The 20236-nt window shown below is 35.8% G+C and overlaps 1 protein-coding gene across 3 annotated transcripts in view; it reads left to right on the forward strand.

Annotated features, from left to right (window-relative positions):
• ELMOD1 (ELMO domain containing 1) overlaps positions 1 to 20236 on the forward strand; it is a 62021-nt gene that overhangs the window by 15817 nt on the left and 25968 nt on the right. The window contains exons 2-7 of one of the 3 annotated variants that reach the window (XM_023535375.1): positions 5564 to 5653; positions 6282 to 6383; positions 12924 to 13058; positions 17403 to 17548; positions 17685 to 17713; positions 18555 to 18652. In XM_023535375.1, coding sequence (XP_023391143.1) covers positions 17404 to 17548; positions 17685 to 17713; positions 18555 to 18652 — 272 coding nt within the window. In that variant the 5' untranslated portion in view covers positions 5564 to 5653; positions 6282 to 6383; positions 12924 to 13058; position 17403. The remainder of the gene's footprint in view (positions 1 to 5563; positions 5654 to 6281; positions 6384 to 12923; positions 13059 to 17402; positions 17549 to 17684; positions 17714 to 18554; positions 18653 to 20236) is intronic. The other 2 variants (XM_011368137.2, XM_011368136.2) reach the window with 2 other exon arrangements.

Here is a 20236-nt window from a genome sequence, read left to right on the forward strand (position 1 = left end):
AAACAAGGGAAATGCTCAATTGAAGACTGTCACACTGACCAATGACTCAGTAATTTGGGAAAATGAAATCACCACAGAAACAGCAGTGTGGACCAGGAGCTTGAACTTCGTTGAATTTTATAAACCTAAGTGAGTGCTAGATTTACATTGGGGGTGGGGGAGGGACAATATTTTTACTATTAGTTATTTCAGAATTATACTGCCAAAGATTCATATCTCCTTGGAAATATGGCCTCAGTAAGATCTATAAAGCTCACAGTTTTGCTCTGTGTTTCGTAACTTCTTCCCATAAAATTTTCTTGTTTTGAAAATTTCAGCTCTATAGTACATTTGCTTCGGGAAAGGAAAGAGGCTAATTTTTAGTGATATAGTAACCATTGTTATTTAAGAGTCCTCCACCTAGCTCCTAGAACACTACTAAATTCTGAGGTGCGGATATACATCCAGGCTTTGATTATTCCAAGCTCTGCAATTTAGTTTGAATTGAATGTACTATTTATTCTCTTCATTCTGTGGTTTTCAGAGGCAGCACAAGGGAGTAAATAATATCACTGCCTCAGAAGACAGGCTTCAAGGGTTTGAATCCCAACTCTGCCATGTATTAGCTGTGTGACCTTGGAAGCTTACTTAATCTCTCTGGGCCTCAATTATCTCAGCTATAACATGGAGATCATTATTTTTATTCACTTCATAGAAAGACTATTAAGTGAGTTATAAATAAAGCCATAGAATATTGCCTGTCACATGATAAGCACTTTGTAAATATTAGCTGTTATTCGCAAGACCTTAAGCTGAGACTAAATATTTTAAATTTTATTTTTAAATGTGCTCTATACAACATTTAAAAAAAAAACCTAGGATAATTACAAATTAGGAAAATTATAAGAGTGAAACAGTATTTATTTACATTGTGGGTTATCTTTCATGTATGCAAAAACATTATGAGTCCACAAATATTTTGGTTGTTACAGGGTATGCAGTCAGTTAGAATTCGAAGGGCTACTTAGAAAGTAGCATTTTTCATCTAACATACGGATTAAGATTTTAAAGAAAGGAATTCTGTGTCCCCTCTAGTTGAGTCTCTAATTCATTCCCAGGGATGCTCAATAGATAGATCAGCTTCTAAGAGGTAGAGTCACGTAGCAGTACTTTACAAAGAGCCTCAGGGGGCTTCTTGTTCAAAGGAGGCAGGGCAAGTTCCTTGACTCCAGGAGAAAGGATGAGTTTTCAGAAGTAGCAGACTACTCCTGCTGCTCCTTTTCTCCCAGCTGGAAATAAAAAATACAAGGGACATGTAACCCACACTCAGCACTGAAGTATCAGTTGATCTCTGGAGGTATTTAATCCATCAAGCACTATCACTGGCTTCTTCCCTTTGGAATGGTCAGAGCAGTGTTCCTGTACACACGGAGAGAAATTTGTGCAGGTTGTGACTTAAACTGAAAGTCAGGAAACTCAGGATTATAACCATATTTCTTATTTTGGTTAAGAAAGAGATCTATATGTTTTTTTTGTTGTTGTTGTTGTTGTTGTTTTGTCTCTTCCAGTGGGGAGATTTTTAGTTTGTTTTATTAGTGCTGTTACTAAATAGTGTTGTTAAAGGAATACATTTCTCTAAAAGACTATAGCCTTCAACAAATCCGAATAGAGCACTCAGTGTGCCAGACATTGTATCAGGCCCTGGGCTTCCCTGGTGACCTAGACGAACATGTAGTCCAGAAGGGAAACACAAAACAGATCATTTACAACAACAGGAGAGATTTGACATATATCAAGTAGTTCTGATGTCCACATTGGTTACAAACCACCCTAGAGAGGCGGTTATAGGGAAGCAACAGCACACAGAGCAGTTCGTATGTTCTCCTTGCATACTGCGAAGTAGGTGGCATTAAAGTTTGTGTCTGACCAAAAAAAGGCGAACTATGTAAATAGTACCTCAATAAATCTGAATTAAACAAAATGTTAATATCTGTATTTTTTGATTAGCAAGACAGCTATAAACAAGGCAAGTAACATATTTAATCAAGTTAAAATCAACAGGCTGTGTGTGTAAAGTACTTGAGCAGTCTATCAGGGCTACCATTTTGTTAGAACATTGTGCAAACAAGAAGCAAACTCAGATTTTCCCAGACCTTTGGCCTTTCCCAGTCACTTGAGAAATGCTGCTTTGGCCACAGGGAGCCTAACACAAAAGAGTGGATTAACTCAGTGCCATTCATGGAAAAACAACTCAAAGGACATTTCTTATCAATAGTTCAGAGTATCATACGTTGCACACCAGCTATGATTTGTTGCATGTCTTTTACACAGATTCTTTGGTTAGCAGTAAATAGGACATTAACGAGTGTGCCTCCTTTAAAACAAAGTTAGATTTGAAAAAGAAAAAGTAAGCAGTAATTCTTTTTGTTTTTCTACAGAAGACATTTAGAGAAGTTATTTAATGAATACCCAGTGAGTAATGAGTTAAATAACACAGGCTCCCTTCTATCACTAGAAACCATTTTTGGTGTTTCCTCTTTGGGGGAAAGCTAATTAGAACTAATTGTTGTCTTTGTTTCCTGTTGGGGATGAGGGTGGGGGGGAGGACAGATAATTAGAACTAATTGTTATTTTCTCTCCCTTTGATTTTCCCACCCAATCAGTATGTCCAAGTTATTCCACTTTCCATATATTTTCCACCTCTGTTCACTTCTCTCCACCACTATCATTGTCCTAGTTCAAGTCGCAACCTGCCAGAATTTAACAGTCTCCTAAGTAATTTTCACTTAGGAAAATGATCTTTTACTTTAGAGGAAAATATAATAAGAATGGCAAAATAATAAAACCGAGTACTACTCATTGGATGTGTATTACATACCTATACTAAGCACCTTACATGCTTTTCTGTTCACTTGGTCCTTAGAGCAACCCTATAAGGTGGTTATAATTACAGTACTCCCCGTCTAACAAGGAGAAAATGGAACCCTACAGAGGTTAAGCAGCTTGTGTAAAGCCACATGGCTAATGTTGTATCCCTGATACGAACTTTCCATCTTCCAAGCTTGTGCTCTTAATCACCATGCACACTCTCTGCCATATTTGTCCAATTTTCCCTTAAATTGCAAGCTCTCTTACAGTATGAAGCTATGTCACGTTACCTAGCACAGTGCTGTGCACATAAGAATTCAGGAAGTCTTTTATGAATGGATAGACTCAGGAACCCCTATATAGAGGGCAGGAAGCTGAAGTATATTACTTTGTTTATCCTACATCATTATGAGATGAGTGTATATTTTTTTTTTAGATAGACCAATTTTCTGGCTAACTGAAATTAAACCATTTAAGGATTTTTTTTTAATTTTGATAAAATCTTTCTGAAATATATTCCATTCTTTATTGCCTTGATAGTATGACAATTCTAATTTAATATCCTAATGACAAAGAACTATCGTTATGGACAGTTATTGTATATGCTACTTATTTAGTACTTCCTTCTGGGCTATAGTTTTAACTACTATCTATATGCTGGTGAAGCACAAATCTTTTGTCTCCAGCTGGGATTTCTCTCTTGACCTTCAGGTCCATGTATATCGAAACTACCACTTGTCCCTGCAACCTCAAAACTCTCCCAACTCCCCAAATACACCCAGATCCCTAAATCTGCATTTCTAGAATTCTGTATCTTAGTGAAAGATTCTACTGTCTACCCAGTAGCCAGCCATAAACATGGACATTATGTCAGCTCCTCCTTTTTCTTCACTATTCTCTTGTCAATCAGTTAACAAAAGTCCTATTGATTTTACCTTCTAAATATCTCTCAAATCGATCACACTTCTGCCTTTGCCTGAATTATTGTAGCAACCTTCTAAATGGTGTCTCTACCTGTAATTTCACCACAATCTGATTTATTCTCCATACTACAATCAGAGTGAGTGTATTTTTCAAACTAGAAATCAGATCATGTCACATCTGTTTGAAAACTAAATAGTTCCTCATCGTTCATGGGATAAGGTTCAAACTTCTTTAATATTGCTTACAAAGCCTTTGACGATCTGACCCTTTCTTGCTTTTCCGTATCTTGCCATCCCTATTTTTGCCAGTCTCTCTTAGCAAGCACCAGGTACCAAGGGCATGTTGAACATTTCCCCCTCTATGCACTGTGTATCATCTTGCTTCTAGGACTTTGCATGTACTATCTGAGGAATCTCCTGACTCCTATATCTAAGATAATCTCACACTGTCGCAGCACCCATTTTCACTTGTAAAAACTATGTTTAAGTACCTATTTGTTTCTCCAAATCATCTATCTTCCCTCAAGATTGTTGGGTCTGGAGGATGGAACCCATGCCCCTCTTTCCTAATTCCTCACCATGTATCCCTAATTGCCTAATTTTGTGTCTAGAGCGTAGTAGGCATTAATATATTGTAATAAATTTTTTATTTTAATAGTTTTAGATTTACAGAAAAGTTACAAAGATAGTGCAGGGTGTTCCTTTATTGGCACACAGTTTCCCTTATTGTAAACATCTTATGTTGTTAATATGATACATTTGTCACAACCAAAGGACCAATATTGATGGCTAATTAACTAAAATCCACGCTTATTCGGATTTCCTTAGTTTTGACCTAATGTCCTCTTTTTTGTTTCAGAATTCCATCCAGGATACCACGTTACATTTAGTAGTCATATCTTCTTAGCCACCTCTTGGCCATGATAGTCTCTCAAACTTCCCTTGTTTTTGATGATCTTGGGAATTTTGAGGAGTACTGGTTAGGTATTTTGTGGAATACCCCTCAAAGGAGAGGTATTCCACAAAATACCTAACCAGTACTCCTCATCGAACATCTGTCTGATGTTTTTATCATGCTTAGGCTGGGATAATGGGTTTGGAGGAGGAAGATAAAGTGCCATTTTCATCACATATGTCAAGAATACATACTGTCACCATGACTTATCACTATGGTGGTAACCTCCATCCCCTAGATGAAATAGTATTTGTCAGGTTTCTCTCCTGCTAAGTTACTCATTCCCCCTTCTATATTGTACTCAAGAAGTTACTATGTCCAGACTCCATGATGCTCCACCTCCTTGAGGGCAGAGTATCTACGTAAATTATTTGGAATTCTTTTGTACAGGAGAAGTATATATTCTCTATTTAGTCATTTATATCAGTATGAAATTATGGATACTTATTTTATACTTTGAGTTATAATCCAGTACTACTTATTCTATTACTCATTGTTCCAGTTTTAGCCATTAGGAGGTCTTTCAGTTGGCTCCTGTGTTTGACACATCCTTCACCATTTGTCTTTTGAGAACTTCCTTACTTTCTGGCACAGCAAGATGCCTCAGGCTCACCTTGTATATTCCCTGCCTCAGCTCTAGAATCAGCTATTTCTCCAAGGAACCCTGGTTCCTTATGTCTGAGAATGCTTCAGAAACTATAATCTGGTCTCTGGGTGGACACTAGCACTTTTTAGTTAAAATTCGGATTCATTTTTTAAAGCCACGAAAGTACAAAGAATAATATGTATTCCCACCACCTCAAATGAACATATTTTTTTTCCTTTTATTTTGCTTCAGAAATAAAACACAAAGTCGAAGACCATTTTCCCCTTCAGACTCTCATGTTGCCATTGCAGCTGGTGTTCCATTTGTCTCTTCTTTCGTGAGGTAACTTCTCTCTGCTGTAGTTTCCAGCCTCTCTTCTCTCTAGTCTGTTTCATCCCAACTTTGTAGGCAGCTTCTGGTGTCCTCTTTCTTAAAAGGAAAAGATTAATTCCTAGTATTATAGACTTTGGGAAAGCAAATTGTGTGACACCTTTTTTTTTTTTCAGCTTAAAGACATTACCAGTTGCTTCTAGTTATTTTCGAGTTCACTTCTGAAAGGCTGAAGCTGCCAGATTTAAGTTCATCAGATACCTGGAAATCAGGACACTAACTTTATGGTTTTTCATTTTTATTTTTCTTATAAATACTGTCAGAAATACTATATTTCTTATAAATACAGATATAGGAATAATATCCAAAATAGAGAAAAAGCATGCTATTGAAATGATTGCTCGTGAAACTAATAATTTCTCCAGCAAGTGACTTAAAATGAAAGGCTAATTATATAATTGCAAAATGAAAGGCTTTAGCTATAGTCTCCATCCATTGAATTGCATTGCTATGTGGGTGTTTGATTGATAATGTTCTGGGTGCCATATAACACATTGTCTTCTTACTAAGGTAAGCAGAAATTTGGGGCTTGGGATTTCCAGCCCCCTTAATACTAAATATATCTAATTTCTCCCCACAGCTTACATTTACTTTGACAAAGGCAAATTTGAAAGCAATTGCCTGAGGGTAGTTTGGAAATCATTTGGATAATCAAAACAGGCACGATGAAGCACTTCCTGAGGTAAGTGTTTATGGTTCCCCAGTTGAACTCTCTAAAATGGAGGAACTTCCTTGCCAATTAGGATATTTCTGTTCACCATTTGTGACTCGGTAACCAGGTCTCTTATTATTGCCTAAAATAGCATTGTATTTGGGCTAAGAATAATTTGGTCATGAGGTTCCCCTGCTGACTCTATGTGCATATTGATGCTGAAAGAACACTTAGAAGTAATAGATTATAAGCAATTATAAGAGCGCATGGGCACAAAAACATGGGCAGGGAGCACTTTGGACTACCTTAATGCCTTGTGTCTCTAAAGAGTGGTATGCTGCTGGCCTTGAAGTTTGAGAATTAGTAGTCAAGGAATCGGTATAATTTGTGTAGAATCATATTCTTGAATTAAGTAATTTTAAATATCCCTTAATTTAGATTTTAGTTGGCTGGCCAATCCATACAGATATTTTCGAATGTTTCTTTTTGGTAAAAATATGTAGTCCAAGCTTCTGCTCTTCCTGCCTCAGTGATGTCCCTGAAATCTGCATTAATTGTTGATTCCCTGAAGACTGTGCTGTATAGAGCACCATGTAAGTTGGTATGTTTTGGGGTCATCTTGTTTTTTTTTGAAAGCCATTTGGCTGGACCTATAATTATAATTATTTCCAAGAGTATTGACAGTCATTCATAATTCTATTAATACAATCCTCAAAGAAATTTTATATCATATTAAAATATGACAAAATAAAGTTAGGCTTGCCCTGAAAGTTAGAAAAGAAAACACGCTTTTCAGACTACTGAGTTTTTTTCCTGCAAAATGGTGGCCCACCTCTATTACATTCTTGTCCCTTGCTCTAGCTTGTTTTCTCTAAGCAAATGATTAGTGGGCTTGCTTCTTTTAGGAAATTACCTAGTTCTTTCAGTGGCTACAATTTAAGATTTTCTTTTCCCCACTGGTTTTGGTTGCAGCCAAAGGGGTTGTTCTTGGAGCACCTAGGTCAGTTTGTCTGGTGCAGCTACTGGTATTTACTGGATCTTTCCTTCCAGGAGGTTACTATTAAACTGTTTACATGCATTAGCATTTACAGACATACTCCTCAACCTGTTTATCTCAGCTAAGTTAAAGGATAGTATTTGATAAATCATTAGGACATTTGCCAGCAAGGTAGTGGATCTATGTTTTTGGTTCCCATGGTAATAACCCATCTATTTACACATTCATGAAAATGAAGGTGTAAGTGGTGTTATGAATCCCTTGGTATTTATGAAACCCTCCTGCATAAAAATGTAATGTCTTTTAGCCGTAGAATCATGTTAACAGAAAGCTGTAGTGTCAGATGAAACTGTGAAGTCAGGAGCTCCTTCTGTGAAAGGGGAGATGGTAGTGGTCAGGTCTGCGCCAACACTTGTGCTACTAGATTTCTTCTTCAGTGTCTTACTTGATTTAGAAAAATTTGAGCAGCCTCACACCCAGCCATTTTAGGAGAAATGGTAGCATTTTTTTTTTCTGTTAGTTTTTTGTTGAATTGAATAGGACCGACACTATGTTTAGTATAGATTATAACATTTTAAAAATTTATTTATATTTGATGATTTAGAATGGGAACTGTGAAAATCTACCATTGTAATTTCACACAAACTAACACCGAGGATAATGGAGCTAGCACATTTCTATCAGTTATGTGCTCTGATACAAATTTTTCTTTTTTAACTTGGCACATATATTTCATGAATATTATTTGACATTGATTATTTATGTGAAACTGAGGCTATGATAATAGAAAGAAACTTGAGGATTTTCATCGACTATTGGTTTTGATAATAAAAGGAAACTCGATCATCGCCCCTCCTTAGTTGATTATTGCTTTTGGCTTTAATTTTTGTTTTTAATGCTTTTTATTATGTTATAATGTGTGTGAATTCATTATGTGTTAATCCACATGGAATTTGGAAGGCTAAGAGGGCAAGGAGTAGTAATCTTGCATTATAAGCTCTATCAGATCATTTAGATTGCCTTTTATTCCCTGTAGTCCATTCACACAGATGTCGGACAATTTTGGCAATCTTTTTGTTTGAACCAAAGAGGTTATGTAAACATAAGCTGCATAAATCAGGTTTTAATTCCTGAGCTCAGCAAATATATTATGTGGAATAAGGAGTTGACTTTCACTGAGAAAAATTTGGTGTCATTTAAAAACCCACAGAATGATTAATCTGTCAACTTCTGAGTTGCTCTAGGATGAAATGCTCCATGTACAGCCCCAGAAGAAATGAGGTTAATCTTAAAGAAGCCAAGTTGTGGGAAAGAATGGATTTGGTCCACATTTCATATACATGATACCCACACTGTGCTCTCTTCAGCTCGCTGCTACCATCAAATATATTAATGGCGTAACTACTCAGTATAAAGGAGTGGAGAAAATATTTGATGTTTATCTTTAAAAAATTACACGAGATATTAGAAACAAATGCTACAGGGTTAGTACATCCATCTGAAGGGTGTATTTTAAATCGAGAGTAGATGTGGGATATTGGATAAGTACATCATAGTCACCCAATATGACTTTAGCCATGGTTTGCATTAAAAGAAAAACAAAGATTTAAATAGAGAATAAAGTGTGTCTGTGTATGATCAGAAAAAGATGGGGTAGTTTTTGAGCCCCAAATAAAACTGAGGCTTAGGGTTCAGTTCAAATAATATATTTTATTAATTTTTAATTTAATTGGTGTATATAATAGGGAGAATCTAAGGCTTATATTGAAGATATTTTCCCTTGCTATGATTTAGTTATTGAGATTATATTTTTTAAAGTTATCAGACATTTTCATTTTGAAAATTTCTGATACAAGAAATCTTTTAAGTCACCCCATGTAAATTATTGCTTCCAGCTATCCTGGCCTCGGGATCTCAGTTTCTTAGCCATGGACTTCACTGTGTATTTTTATTCCTGAGGCAGAAGAGAAGGAAAGCATCTGCCAAACTCAAACCTCCATGAGAGACACTTTGAGCAATACAGCAGACTTGTACCCATGTTTTGGCTGTGAAGCAATTGAGAGGGAAACAGAGACTCATGGACATGGACAATAGACTAGTGGTTACCAGAAGGAAGGGGGAGAGCGGGGAGGATGTAGGTAGATAGGGTAAAAGGGGTCAAATATGTGGTGACAGAAAGAAATCTAACTATGGGAAGTGAACACAATGCAAATATATGCTTTACGGTTAAATCGTATACCTGAAACTTACTGGATTTTGTTGATCAATGTCACCTCCCCCAAAAAAAGTATTTTACTACTATAATTAGGTAAATAAAGTCTTCCAGTGAGCAAAAATATCTGTAAATTGGGTTTTATAAGTCATTCACAATTACTATCTCACTCCACTGACTCATTTAGTAAGCATTTACTGCTAACAATTGTAATACCATACCACATTTTAAATTATTATTTTCTATTAACAACAATTGTAAAAAGCAGGAATTAATATCCCATTACACAGTGCAGGGCAAGAAGGCTTAACAAAGTTAAGTAACTCACCCAAGGGCTCACGGGTATTTGAATGCAGGCTTGTCTGACTTCAAAGCTGTCTCATAATTTGCGCATTGTGTTACCCCCTCACTGTGTGTCTACTCTGAGGCATGGATGATATAAAAATGAGTATGAGGTGGTCTCTGCTCTGAAGTAACATACCACCTGATAAGGAGATGAGGTACATGTGTACAAAACTAAGATATAAAAAGGGATGTGATCAATGACACGCTACAGGCATTTTGTGGCAGGAGTATTGAGGGAAGGCTTCAGTGAGGTGATATTGAGATAAAGGGAGCACTAGCATGTTAATACTTTAAATAAGGTTAGAGGGTGTGGGAGATGGAAGAAGATGCTGTGTACAAAGCCCAAGAGAGTGTGACCAGCTGCCTCAAGCAGCAAGTGGTCCAGATTTGTTGGCTGTAGACCCTGTTTAGGGTGAGTAGAAGCTAAGTTGTAGAGATAAAGTTGGGGGCAGTTCTCGGACACTTTTACAAGCATGGCATAAAACACCCCAGAAGCATGGTAACATTTTTGCCCAAACCTGAAGTGGACCTTAAAGATCAGGGGAGTCAGACAAAAAAATCTTTTTCCCTTGCAACATGTATCTAGCCTTCCCTTAGAGCTAGAAATCTAGTCCACTTTACAAATGAGAGACAAAGGCCAGGAGGAGCAAAGTGGCTTGATCAAATGTCATAGAGATCATAGTGGCAAATTGACACTAGACTTGACATTGGACTTCCAGACACCCCTTTTTATTTAGGCACTATTTCCATTCAGCACGCATTGATTTCCACTGCTTTTGAGGAGCATAAGGTGCAGGGTCATATAGTTGTTCCAGAATTTGATTAACGTAGCTTGAGGCATCGACTGAGCTTGAGATATAGAAGCTAAGTACTGAAAGGGGGTTTATGGCCTGCACATCCAAATACCACTCTCCCTGTAGACTGATATGTTGTCTCTTTTTTAGGATACAGACACACACACATCATGTATGTATATACATACATAAATATACATATATGTACACATACATGTATATGTATGTATATGCACACTGTATACATACAAATACACATATATCTACACATACATATATTTTAACTTATTTTGTACCCTGCATTTGAATAAAAACTTTCTAAACTCTTATTGAAATATGTCAACCTGAAGAGTTTTCTAGGCAATATCCTGTAGGTGACCCCACCAGAGTCCGCCTGTGGCCATCAGGCTGCCACTAGAAATTCGTTTAGCACTCCATCTTTGGCACCCCAGCTCTCCCGCCCCTCAGTTTTCTCTCAGCTTCTCAGGGCCAAACCCTTCGGCCACTTCCCTGGTCATTAAGCCCCTCGTACGGAGCATGAGAAAAATGAAAGCCCTGGTTTGAATTTCACTTATTTAACTATTGTATTTTTCACTTTTGTTCTGAAGTAAGGCATGCTGATTTTCATATTGTTCTTGCCTCCTTGTCAGGATAATTAAGAGTTGGCTTTACTGTCCAGTCTCAGAGAAAGGCATTTTCTCTCCTCTGCCTCTCTAATACTCTAAGCAATTTATTTTACAGAATTATCACACTCTTTTTTAACTTTTTGTTTTTATTGTCATTTCCTTACTATATCATAAGTTCCTCGTGGACAAGGATAGCATGTGGTTGCAGTGAAATTAAGTTCTTAACTCATATTTGCTTTTCCCGCTCTACCATCATCCCCACACTTTTTCCTTCTGTACTATACAGCTGGTTTTCTCATTTAGTATTTGTTCAGTTTAGTGAAGGAATAAGTAAAGTACCTTTCAGTGATCACTTTTAATTTTTCCCTGATGCATTTGAAATCTCTTTCCCTCAACAACGCTAGGTCTTTAACTCAACAAAAATTAATTTATTAATAATACCAAGAATTTACTCTAACCTGGTTCTGATGGTATATGTCTGTATGTGTGTGTATATATATACATATATATAAATAAATTATATTATGTAGTGTAAATAATATAGCAATAAATTATATTATCTATAATATATTTTATGTAGTAATAAATTATGTAGTAATAAGTAAATTATATTATCTATAATAGTAATAGGCTCACTCCTTATTTATAACCACCACTTTTTAGAAGATTTTGAGGCCTATTATGGATGATGACTTTCTTTTATTTATAAATTTATTTAATTTTGGTGCTTTAAAAATATTTTTATTTACAATAAAAGTTCATATTTGAGATTACATTGAAATACCTTTTAAACGTCAATGTGTAATGTGTTTTCTGCTTCCTTTATAAATGAATCAATAAAAGTGTTATCCAAATAGCAAAAAAAAAACTTTAAAAATCTTGTAAAATGTATTTAAGCATCGAATTTTCAAGTGAATAGTGATGTCATTAATAAAATAAGATAAACTTGTGCCTCTTTGTCTTTGAAAGGAAAAGGATGAGCCATTGGTTAGTTTTTTAGTTATCCCATGATAGGCCATTGCTCTAATCCCTCAGATAAAATTTCCCTGGAATGTAAAAACAGTGCCCTTTACTATAGCAATAGTATCCATAGCAGATTTGTACTCACCACTTTTTAAAGGCAGCATGATCTCTTCAGATAAAGAATGATGGCAAAGACCATGGAGCCCACACTGCCAGGGTACTGCATGCTACCTCGCAGCTGCTCAGTGGGAAGAATATACTCTTGTTTTTCTAGAGGCCCTCAGATGATTTCTTTGTATGATTTCACATTTCCAGTTCATGTATCAAATCCTCTGCAGCCTCTCTTTCTAGTAGGAAGCTCATTATAGAGAGGGCCCCATCCACTAGGCCAATTGACAAGTCAATTTAACTGATGGCCAGTGCCCCTGATTAGAAATTTCAATAGAGCAACTAAAATTTTTCAGAATGTCATTTTAGAAAGTGAATGAAATGCAGGAATCATTGAGCAATTTGCTGTTTTTTATTTTCGTTTACATGAAAAGTGTTTCGTTTAGGAAACTGGTTAGAACCGAGAACTTTGATTATTTTGTACACTTCCTTCCTCACCAATAGTGTACTTCTTATTTATTACAGGATTTCTTCAAGCAAGAATTAACTTTCATTAGCAAATCCATTGAAACTGTTCAAAATAAGCCACTTTTCTCTTATTATTGCAAAGAAGACATCAGAGTCACACATTTAAGATGATGGAGTAGTGTTGCATTACAGGTACTCACTCACATCCCTTCACCTTGCACACAGGAGGCCTCATGGTTCTAGTGCATCTCCTGTTTCAGAGGCCCCATCCCTGCTGAATGGATTCTCTTCACAGGGCACAACAAGACAGGAGCTCACTTTTATTTGGTAGCAGAGATATGATCCATGGTGAATAATTTACACTGGGTGGCTATTCTGGTTCAAGCTAGAGAACGAATGTTAAATAATAAAAGTGATCATAATTGCCTTTAGAAAGAAAACTGCTGTGAAATCAGCCATAAACTTCACTCTGCAGCATACTAATAAATGGCAGTAACAGAAAACATTGGAAATAGAGCATGTGTAAATAGCCCTTATTAAATCAGATTCTCCCAGGGCTTAAGCAAGTCATTCATCTTAGGAAGCTGCAGTAACTCCTTTTGGAACACTGTCAAAAAAGATGTGATTAAAAAACAGAAACAAACATAAAAAAACTACTGTCTATGCATGTAGTTATTAAAAATAGGAGATTGTGATCAGTATTTTCTACTCTTAGTCTTAAAACTTTGGTTGTTATGCCTACAAAATGTAGCACTTTTCAATAGTGAGTTGAGAATCTGCCATCAGAACTAAGAAAACTAAGACTAGTATTATGAAGGGAAAAAAAATGTTCCCCTAATTAAAACTAAGTTTACTTGTTTGCTGATTCAGGCCAAGAGTTAAAAACAAGCAGAACTATAAACTCCCTGAACATGGGGGATGGTGGAGAGGGCATGGCTGTAAGTCTTATTCTAAGAGTAGGAACAGAAGGATGAGATTAAAGAAAGCAAATGGCATCTGCCTCATAGGTATATTTGAGATACCTTCTCTCAAGGCACGCAGTCAGAAACATAAGGAGAGAAAGGAAATTAAAAGGGCAAAAGATTCTATGAATCCAAAAATACTTAAGCTCAGATAAGAAATAAACACTCTTCTCTCCCTCCCTCCCTCTATCCCTCCCTTCTTTCTAAACCAACGACTGATTAGCTTAGGAGCATTTAATGATCCATTTCTTAATTTCTTGCTTTTCAGGATAGACATGCCAAACCCATTTCATATTATCCCAAAATATTTAAACATGTTTATTGTTTTTCTCTGGACTTTCAGCAGGTTTTCCATAAACTTTAAAATTTAGGGACTTTAATAGATTCACAAATTTAAGAAGTGAGCTTCTGGTCAACCATCCTGAAACGCTCATGTGGAGGTTTTGCTGATCTGGTCCTTTCATGAGGAAGCCACCTGGTATTGTTTCTGTCATCAAAATAAGCCTTCCAAAGTAAGAGATAGCACTGTTGTTTCCACCTCTGACCATGCCTTAGATTTATGATCTAAATGCACAATAAATTATATTCGTCAAAACATTGTTTGGCCTGATGATCTGGCTTGAAAAAATATAATACCTAGCATAACAGGAAAATATAGTGCCTCACATAGGAAGCTGGCCTTTTAATGAAGTATTTGTTGGTATATTGGCCCATTAGAAAAACAAGGAAAATATATATCTTTGATAATAAATAGATAGCATCAAGACAACTGGCCCAGAAATTACAAAAGGGTAAGGAAACAGTGTATAAATGTCACTTCACAATTGAAATGGACATTTATTTCTCTTTCATGATTTATGATATTGTTTATATGATTATGTAAGAAGGATGTGAAATACCTCACAGAGTGGTGAGCCCTAAAAAATGATGCAGCATCTCTAACCTTCCTCACTGTAGGTTTCCACTGGATTTCCCTGTCTTTGACAGTTTGAACATCCTCCTGGGAGTTGAAAAAAAAGAAAAGCAAATAGTCTTTTCTCTCCTTTTAGTAAGGCTGTCTTAATGCAAAAGAGTTCCTCAGACATTTTCTTCTCATATGCAAGGAAGCCAGTGGGAGAAATTACAGATGGGCTATAAGTCACTTTACATCTGGATATTTCTTGCCACCCAGGATGACGCTCGAGGTCTCAAGCCATGTTTTTGTATAGATCTGATGGAGAAGTTGCACAGGGAGAGCTTTCTGTAGTTTAATTTAAGCTATAATATGGTTCAATGGTTTGTACCTTAAGTAGGGTGAATACAAGGATTCTCCTTAAACAATCCTCCTCTCCAGGAAGATTTAGTACCACAAAAACCTGATTATCATGGAGTCCTGACACACAGACTTAAAAGAGACCTCATTTGAGGAGTTGGACCACATGCTGGGCAAACTTTACTAGAAATTGTAGTTTACACTACCATAAGGACAGTTATTATGGAAAGCTTTTATCCTTGACTTAGTAGTAGGGATAATGCCAAACAGTAATTAATATCATTACTATTTTGCTGGTGACCAGTTCACAGAGATAGTGCTCAATTTTTCTGGCATAGCTATCCAATAGTTGGAAAAATGGAAAACATTTTCCAAGAGAGCAAATTGAGGTTTTATGAAATTTCTTACTCAACTAATTAAAATGTTCCACTAAATTCATTTTTAGGATTACTCTTTTTTGGGGAGGCGGGGGGGAAGATGATAACCTAAATCCTAATAGATCTTACAACATATTGGAGTAAAGCAGTTGAATTTCAGACTTTACGACATAGTAAATTCATTTTTTGTCTTTCAACAGAATCTAACTTCACTTAGAAATTTTATATGTACTTTTATAATGGCTTTGGTGATTATCTCATACATTTTAATTGTCATTGCAGCTTTCTTTTTCTTAAATAAAATAATATATATTTATTATAGAAAAAAGAAAATATCCTTGCCCGAAAAAGAAAATAAAAACTACTCATAATTCCATTACTCAGAGATATCACTGTTAACCTTTTTGTTGTGAATCCTACCAGTCTTTCTCTCCTTGTTTATATATCATCATTAAAAATTTTTTATTAACTTCTAAAGAAAAAATAGGTCATCCCATACAAATTCCTTTCTAACTTTTTTCTATTTGATAAGCATATTCTGGACATTTTCTCATGTTATTAGATGTTCTAGAACACAATTTTATTGCCTGCAAAGGACTCCCTTATGTTATCTTAGTGTAATGGTTTGGTTACTTATACTGTTTCTTCCATTCCCTTTGCATTTATGTGATCTAGACCTTCTGCTTTTATGCAAGTTAGCTTTTAGAAATTTTTATTTTTAACACATGCTGTTCAAGATATTGGAGCCAGAGCAATTTGAGCAAAGGAACAAACAATCAAGATGTTGCTTCATATTCAGAGATGGATCACAGCATGAGGCTGTTAACTACTCTAATTCATCTGAATGACCCTGGATCACCTTATGTTAAAACTAGAGGGGAAATGGTGAATGTTAGAGAAAAGGAAGCATCTTTTAGAAATGACACCAATAGGAAGTAATATAAATAATTCTGCCTCCTAGGAATGCATAGTGCTACATATAAATTCCTGGATGATAAGTCCTCTTTACTGCTATATCTTGAGTCATTTTGAGACTCTGAACAGTACCATGAGGTGGTAGACACTGACATTAAAAATAAAAGCCAGCATAAAATACAAATTCATATGCCAGAGATGTTAAAAAGTACATGATTTGTGGCAATATACTTTATAGTCTGTTGAGGTGTTATTGGAGGGAGATAGAGTGTGCAATAAAGAAAACATTGTTTAGTAGGAACTCAAAACAAACTTGTCAAGAGGTGGATTCTTTGGAAGGTTTAGATCAGAGGATGTTGGAGAACCAAAGGTCAAGGTGCTCATTCAGTGGACTTGTGAGGAGGCCTCTGGAAAGTCCAAGGAGAATTGGTGTTGGTCAGAAGAGAAGATAGGTAGCCACACAACCAAGTTCTCGAGCAGGACAAAGTGTCTAAAGGAAAGCAGAGGGAAGGAAGAAAGAATGAAAACAAGGGAAGAAGTAAAATAGTGGCCAAAAAAAGAAAGTAAGGATGGGCTGGAAATGAAGCAGGGTGAGCTGAGAGGCTGTCTGCCGAGGCAGGAGAGGAGAGTTGCCATGGCGCGTTCATTCTCAGTGTCGAAGGGAGAGACAGCATCTAGAACGCACAGATGCTATTTTCAATGTGCTGATTTATTTTCAAAATGTTTTAAGGCAAAGATCAGAAAGGAAAGGATTCCCATGCCTCAGCCTCAGTATCGAATTTGCTAGCATGGGGCATTCTGAAGTCGCATGCAGTCGTAGTGTGTCCTCACAGACCTTGGGCTTCCCTTGCAATGATGGGTTTGTAGCTACTTCAGATAAAATAACATGCATTAGAAAACCAAAATAAGCGTGTAATCCCAGAAGTCTAATGGTTGGTTTTCTTCTGGGCTTCTTTTCTTGCTGGTGGTGGCTGCTTTCTGTTCTCTTCCAGAGTTCTGTTGGAAGGGTGCTGTCTTTTGTTTTTGACAGAATGTTGATCCAGTTGTGCCTGTATTTTTACTGTAAATTTCTGTGGCGCTGCCTGAAGTTTGTAATGCGGAAGCTGACTGGAAGATGTGAACTGCAACGGATCTGTTTCAGTACCAAGCCTGGAGCTTTGAGAACCATGAAAATTGGTAAGTATGAAACAAAGAAGTAAGCAAAAGGTAGGCTTGGTGGAATTGAGGATACAATGTTATATTTCAGTGTAGTAATTTTAAACCACTTGTAAAGGATAATTTTTGAATGATTTTTTAATTATCTCTTTTACAGAAGCATCACTGAGGAATTCAAAAAGTAAGGTAAGTGCAATTGTTTCTATATTTTTTAGCAACTTTGTACTTGGAAGCTCACATCCGTCATCAAAAAGTAGAAATTTTAAAAAACAAAATATACCATAGGATATGAAAATTAATATAAACTGTGAAAAAAGAATTACCTGTTCATCGCTGTTCACTGTCCTTTTAACATGAAAGCAGCCAGTGTATGTGAATTTTTATGCAGATGTATGATGTACATATTACTTCACTGTTGAATTCATCCTTTTTTATATATCTCTTCCCAAATCATAAATATTCTTTGAAAATAAGAGCAGCATTAATGCTCTGGTGTTTCCTCAATGTCCAAATCATTTAACTTTATACTCAGGATTTTTAAAGAAAATCAAGGAAGTCACTATCCTAGCTTATAGCACATAGTTAAGTATCCACATGAGAGAAAAACTGCTTTTTTTCCCCCCCAAGATTCTTGAATATTATTAAATTTTGGCATCCTTAAGACTTTATCCCTCACGTGCTTCACTCAGTCATAGACATAATGCTCATTAACAATGGAAACCAAGTATGTTGGGTAAGAAAAAGAAAATATAATATTTTAATGGAAGTAGCTCGATACAGGTGAAAATGTTAAAAAAAAAATGTGTTTTTGTTTTACATTATTACCTTAACTAGGAAAATTGTACTACCTCCATTGTGAACATGTCAGATTTACTAGAATTCAAATACTAAGTCAATTTTGCTTTTAGTTTAGTTTAACATCCTCATGGAGAAGCTTTAAACAAATGCTAGAAGGCCCTATCTGAATAGACCTCATTTAAGCCACTGGTCTTCATGACAGGGGAACTGATTGAAATATGTTTTCTAGCTGTTGCAGACTGCAGTGAGTGTTCACCCTGATGCTATTGAAAAAACTATAGAAGACATCATGGAACTGAAAAAAATTAACCCTGACATAAATCCACAGTAAGAATATATTTATTATTTTGTAAATATAGAACACAAGTCACATGGTCACATATTTATTATTTCTATGGCACTCTCTCTCTCCACCTCTCCAATCCACAAACAATCCTTTGCAATATTTTGACTTTCAGATGGAGAATAAAGAAAAAAGTTTCATTTTCATATTTGTAAATAGCAGCAACTTTGTACTTCTCTTGTGATTTATGCTTATGCCCCTGGTATCAGAAGATGAAATAAAGGGAGCTCATTCATCAACAGTCACTCCATACAGTGCCAGTATTTTACATTGAGATAAAAGTTCAAATTGTTAATGTGCCTAAGCTGATTCTGCTCCATAGAATATTCCTTCAGTTCGTGGCAGGCTGAAAATCTTGGAGATAGTTTCAACCTGCTCGTCAAGAAGACAGGCATGTGTGGGAGGGAGAGATAGTTTTTATAGGAAGACTTTAGAACTGCTGTCATCTCATCTTGAAAGTATTAAAATGAATTTGGCAATGTACATGCCATTTAAAATTAGCTTTATATTTTTCCTTGGAAACAGGAATTTTTCAGTCAAATTTTCAGCTGAGGTATTGGTTAGAATAAATTCTGCATGCAGATATATTTAGAGACAGTTTAGGTAGGTAACAATCAAACTGTCTTTTAGATATGCATGAGAACTTCAGATGTTGTCACTGAGAAAGGCTTTTAATTGCCATAGACAGGGAGCTGTAGTGGAAGGGAATTTCAGAGTTCACTTTGCATATGTCTGTCTCTTAGAGGGATTCCTGGTACTTGCTAATTGGGGCTCATCAGAAAACTCCATTTCCACATAGTCTCCATAGCACTTTTCTGCAGACACCAGCTAATTAGTTGCCTTTTTATTATTCAGCCATTAAAGATGATTTAATTATGCAGTAAATGACTTTGAAACCTTCTGACATATATTTTATTTGTCTGAGAAGGTGATAAGAAGGCAATTCATTTTAAATTAAGTTGAATGAAAAAATTTAAGACTGCAATTGGGCCTGAGGGATGTATTAGATCTATAATCATATTTACAGATTAGGTTAGATTTAATAGCAAACCTTTTCTGTCTCTTCTGTGGAAGTTGTATGTTTCATTCAAGAACATTTTCTTGCAATCTATTCTTTTAATTTTCTTTAAGCAAAAAAAACTCTTAGTGGTAGTAGATTGTGTTTTTATATCTCAATATAGATTTTAGTTCTTTTTTTCCAGATTGACATTGGCAAAATGTGATTTTAAAAATTTAAATAATTTTATGGAAAAATATCAAGAAATAGGCCTAGGGGAAATGTTTTATAATTTATCAAACCATTAATACTATTAACCTAACTTTGTTTTAATTACTTTTTTTAAAATTTTTTAAAATTAATTTATTTTTCTATTTGAAAAAGTAATTAAAATTTTTTTTCCCTCATCTACCTTCCCCTGCCCCCTCCCCCCTACCCTCTAGTAACCACTAGTCCATTGTCTATGTCCATGAGTCTCTGTTTGTTTGTCCTGTTCATTTGTTGCTTTTAGGTTTATATCCCACATATAAGTGATATCATGTGATTTTCAACTTTTTCTGTCTGGCTTACT

Source organism: Pteropus vampyrus, unplaced genomic scaffold (genome assembly GCF_000151845.1).
Source record: "Pteropus vampyrus isolate Shadow unplaced genomic scaffold, Pvam_2.0 Scaffold139, whole genome shotgun sequence".
Taxonomy (NCBI): Eukaryota; Metazoa; Chordata; class Mammalia; order Chiroptera; family Pteropodidae; genus Pteropus; species Pteropus vampyrus.